The sequence below is a fragment of the Eurypyga helias genome, unplaced genomic scaffold (assembly GCF_000690775.1).
Source record: "Eurypyga helias isolate BGI_N326 unplaced genomic scaffold, ASM69077v1 scaffold26925, whole genome shotgun sequence".
NCBI lineage: Eukaryota > Metazoa > Chordata > Aves > Eurypygiformes > Eurypygidae > Eurypyga > Eurypyga helias.
This window is the reverse complement of record NW_010253792.1, coordinates 11,259-16,136: the sequence shown is the minus strand read 5'-3', so window position 1 is coordinate 16,136 and position 4,878 is coordinate 11,259. Positions and strand designations below refer to the sequence as shown.

The 4,878-nt window shown below is 56.3% G+C and overlaps 1 protein-coding gene across 1 annotated transcript in view; it reads left to right on the top strand.

Annotated features, from left to right (window-relative positions):
• Positions 1-1,202: 1,202 nt before the first annotated feature.
• Positions 1,203-4,878, top strand: part of LOC104510519 (regulation of nuclear pre-mRNA domain-containing protein 2-like) — a gene marked incomplete at its 3' end in the record, with an annotated part of 14,577 nt that continues 10,901 nt past the window's right edge. The window contains exons 1-2 of the mRNA XM_010152790.1: positions 1,203-1,226; positions 2,713-2,788. Coding sequence (XP_010151092.1) covers positions 1,203-1,226; positions 2,713-2,788 — 100 coding nt within the window. The remainder of the gene's footprint in view (positions 1,227-2,712; positions 2,789-4,878) is intronic.

Below are 4,878 nucleotides of genomic sequence, written 5' to 3'. Positions count from 1 at the left end.
TGGCAGCCCCTAGTCGGTGCCCCCTTCCACCTCCCAAATTCTGCCTCTGCTTGGCCGGCGTCTTCCAAAACGCGATTTTGGCGGTCAGGACGATGCCTTCGGGGCGGTGGGGGCCGTCGCTGTCCCCTTCCAGGGACAAACCGCAGCCTGTTGCGGCACGAGCAAGGGTTGGGCGCCAACGCTCGGGTTTGGCGATGCGGGGGGTGACCCCGCAGCCTGGAAGTTAACGTTTCCCCGAATCCAGGTGACGTCCTCGCCGCCGTCTCGCTGCCGCCTGAGGGTTTTGCCTGTTGCCGCAGGAGTCGGAGCTTTGCAGTAAGGCCGGGATAATGTTCCCATCCCAAAGCAGCGCTCTGGTCGGAGCTAAGCCTTTGGGAAAGTTTGGATAGTTTTTCCCCGTTGAGGCCATTCTGCAGAACGCAGAGGGTCGTCTTGGCCCCACCCCAATTTTGATTTACGTTTCATCTTGTCCGTGTGATTAAGGGGTAAGGGAAGAGCCCCAGGGCTGCCCTCTGATCCGCAGCGACCCGCTGGTGAGGAGAAGCTGGCCCTGGTCCATCCTGCCTCGCTGTCCTTGCCCAGCTCTCCTTGGAAATCCTCTTCCCTCTGACAGCGCTTGTCACCCGGGGGGGTCCTGGGGGATAGTCCTCGGTCCTCTTCTCCCCTCTGCACCCAGCGTGCCCCCTCCAGACAGTTCCGGCTCCCCTTGGGATGTGCAGCCTCCTCTGGCCTTGGTGGTTCTGGCTCCTCTCTGGGACCTTGGTGAATGTCTCGCTGGAGGTCAGGCTCAACGCCGCGCGGCTCCTCGTCCCTCAGCCCCGGGGCAGGGCCCCTGCCAGCGCAACTCCTCCGTGTGTATCACCCTGCAGCTCCCGTCCCACTGGCTCCTGGACTCCTGCCGCTTCCCTGTGCCTGACATGGGTCTTGCAGCTCCTGGCCGGGGCAGCTGAGCTTCCGGAGACGCTGCTCTGGCGCTGCCCCTTCTCCCTCGCCCTCCCCCGAGACTCCTTCCTTCCCAAGCTTGTCAAAAGCCATTGACTTGTTCCCGCTAGCGGGGCGCTTGACACCCATTCCTGCCCTGCCCGCTCCCATCCACTGCCGGGCGGTCAGCCCCTGCCCTGAGCCCGCGGCACCAGCCTGGAATTTCCCTTTTACTTTGGACCAAGCGCTTGCAAGGCTTTCTGTGCGCAGCCCCCGCAAGGATGTCCAGCTTCCTCCTTACCGAGGTACCAGCAGAACCGACCCCTGACAGCGGCCCTGGTGCCACTGCGCCCTCGTCCCAGATTATCTGGCTACTTCCCACTTACTTGGGGGTTTTCCATGATTTTTCCTCTGTGGATCCATCCTCTGCCCCAGGGGCCTCGCACCTTCTCCGTGTTGTAAGTCGCTGTCCCGACCGGAAGAGTTCACTGTTAGTAATGGTGAATGCAGCTTGGTTTTGGGTTCTCTTGCCAGCTTTTTAAATATTTTCGCTCTAAAGCTCCTAAAAACGCATAAAAGCTGTTTTTTTCCATTTTATTCCTTGGGAAGGATGGATGTGGGGGCTGCCCCGGTGAAGGCGTCTGTGTTTAGTCGGGGGGGAGAAGGGCCGCGGCACCTCTTAGCTCTACGTCTCCGTGGAGCTCTTGAGTAGGGCAGCTCCAGCCATGCTGGCCAAGCTGAGGGCAGTTCATTGCTTGTAGAAAATGTCATGTTTTGGGGAAAAAAATAGGCCTTTTTATTCTTTATCTTCTCTAAATCAGAGTCAGTAGGTGATTGGGCTGGTCTGTGGGTGCTCCTGCCTCGGGCTGGGTGCTCCCACTCCGGGGGGGTGGGCAGTCCCTCTCCCCCTGCCCTGGAGAGGCTGCATTTTGCTGTGGGTGTTTCCCAGCAGCTGCCTTTTACCACGTCTTGACGGACTTTTTTTGTGCTTCGCTGTCAGATACTTGGTTTGGGTGATGGGAAATGTCCAGTTTAACCAAAGATGCGGCTGTTTGGGTGAAGAATTTGGTCCTTTCAGGGAAAATAAAAGGAGTAGTGCCACTATTTCAATAAGTTTTGTTGGCACGGGCATCCCCATTCCTGGGACAAGGCTCATCCGGAGTGTGAGCCGGTCCCGGCTGCGGTCGTTGGCCCGGAGCTTCATGACATAAACATTCCTGCGACATGGTGCTGCCGTGACTTTACCTCTGCAAGGTCCTGATGTGAATCCAGAGGGTTGTCATCGTGGTGCTTCCGCGCGAGCAGCTCTTGGCGAGTGAGCTACGTCAGGCGCGTCGCACGCCAGTCGGTGGAGCGGGCGGCCGGCCTGGAGCTGAGCAAAGCGCTGGGGTGGGCTCAGTTATAAAATTCCCTGTTTCTCCTGTTTCCTCTCTGGTTTAAGCTGAGACAGTCTGAGAGTAATTAAGAACGGTACGGAGTGCATTTTGGACCCAATGGCGCTTGGTGTTCTTCGTGCAGCTTGTCGGTAGCCTGGGTACTGCTCTGGTGTTTCCTCCTGCACAGTTGGGGTGAACCTCGTTTTTATAAATATTGGCTCCAAAAGGGGGAGCTGAATTAATTCTGCCCGGGCTGAGGTCTGCGTTCGGCCTTGCAGAGGTGGTGGCACAGGCTGCGCGCTCTCCTGGCAGTCGTCGTCTTGGGGTCGGCTCTGGGTGTTGGGTTGGGTGCGCGCCGAGTCCTTCAAGTCAAAGGTTCGTGTGTCTTCAGGGTCCGTTTGGCCTTCTGTTGCAGGCGCCGAAATCAGCCCAATCTCTGCTGGCGAGTAACATCCGCAGGAGAGAAGGAGCATCCAGTGAGCAGCGGATCAGTCAGCAGTGGAGTGCTGGGTTTTAATTAAATCCCAGGAACCTCGTTTTGATGGGATGATGATCCCATAGATTGAGGCTGGAGTTTTGGGGAAAGCTGGCTCGGAATTGTTTCGGGAAGGCAGGCAAGTGCAGCGCTGCTCCGGTTGGATTTCCAGCCCCCCGGGCAGAGCAGAGCGCTCCTCGCTCGGACAAACAAACCCCGGCGTGCTGTGTAAGCACGTCGAGGGTGAAGGTTGTAGATAAGTTTCTGGTAACAAATCCTTGGGCTTGTGGTGTTTGTTCCTACAAAAGCTTATTCTGGGACATGGGAATTGAGGCTCCTTGACATGGCATCTGCTGGGGTGGTGTTGGAGTAGCCTGGTGGGAACAATGAAAAGGAAAATAGCTCCTGGAAAATAGGGCTGGCTGTCCCCATGACCCACCTCCCTCTTCCTGCTTCGGGGTTGGGGTGGGACGATGCTTCGTGCTCCTCCACCGCACCATGGTGAGGATCGGTGCTGCGTGTGGGGGCTCTTGGAGGCTCTTGGCTTCAGGGCATCAATCTGTCGAGGAGTTGACGATGGAGCCACAGTCATCCTTTGCAGACGTCTTCAACGTTGCTTTCCCAAAGAGGCTGCCTGCTGTGGAAGAGCTTCGCTGGGGACAAACAGTTATCCCAGAAGGAGTTCAGAGTCCCGAAAACCATCAGCATTTCCTGCTCAGCCTCCCATACGCTGGCACGCCGTGTCATTCGTGAGCTGGGATTCTCTGCCTTGTAATAAGGCTTTTGATTAGTTGTGTTCGGTGTGCTAAAAAAGAGCTAACGCTGCATTTCCGTGGCTGTGATCCTGCATTTCCGTGGCTGTGATCCTGGACTCCTTGCCAGTAGCTTGTTGGTGGCCACTGACCCTCTTCCCCGCATCACAGAGGAGCGTTGGGAAAACGTCTGGAGAGAAAGTTTAACAGTTAGCTTCCGATAAAAGCGTGTGAGCTTATTGTTGGCTGGAAAATACTCCGGTGGTGGCTTTTCCTTAGGCACAACCTAGGGTGTTTTGGGAAAATCCTGGCTTTATTTCTGGTTGACTCCGAGCAGGGGATTGCGGAGCTGCCGGAGACTGAGTTGTCGCGGTGGGTGGTTTGGGGGTTTTTTACCCAGTAAGTGGGAGCTCCCACCCGAGGGTTCCGGACCAGAGATGATGCTAAGCGCTTCCCGACGGGAAACCCGGAGACCAGGAGAGCTGCGAGGTGCAGCTGTGGTATGGGAAGAGGCTCTGCCGACGTAGGAACAACTGGAAAATGAAGCGGGATAGGTAAAAACTGATCACTGATGCATCTGGGGTACAGCCAGAGAGGGTGTAAGGCACCCTCTTACTCCCCAGAGAGGATGGGAGCCCGATAGAGCCCGGGAAACAAACCCGTCTATTGTCACCATTCCTATGTTTAAATCCTCATATTGTGTTGTTAAATTAAGTGATGAAGCTAATTAGCCTGTGGATGAGCTTACCCCTTCACTGCGGGGGCGATTTGATGCAATAACTAAGTCGGGAGCTGAATGTAGGGAAGATCAGAGGGACGTTGTTTGCAGCGCCGGCCCGGGGAGGTGGGTTTGGAGAAATCGATCCCTAGAGAAGAAGGGACGGGGATGCGGGGTCCTTTGTGTGCCGCCCTAAAGCTGGTGCCTGGCTGATGTTCAATCGCACGTTGGAGAGGGCCGACCGGGCAGCTGCGCCCAAGGAACCAGCAGCGTTTATTAAACGTGTTAATAAGCGTTGGTTTATTACCAGGAGGCATTTAAGGGGATGTGGAGGTCTCTGTCTTAGGGGCCTCTAAACTATTAAACGTAGGTTGGGCTGAGTCCGTAGCCAAAGGGGGTGATGCTGGAGCTTTGGGTCAATCGCACGTTGGAGAGGGCCGACCGGGCAGCTGCGCCCAAGGAACCAGCAGCGTTTATTAAACGTGTTAATAAGCGTTGGTTTATTACCAGGAGGCATTTAAGGGGATGTGGAGGTCTCTGTCTTAGGGGCCTCTAAACTATTAAACGTAGGTTGGGCTGAGTCCGTAGCCAAAGGGGGTGATGCTGGAGCTTTGGGAGCCGGAGGGGGGGGTGGTG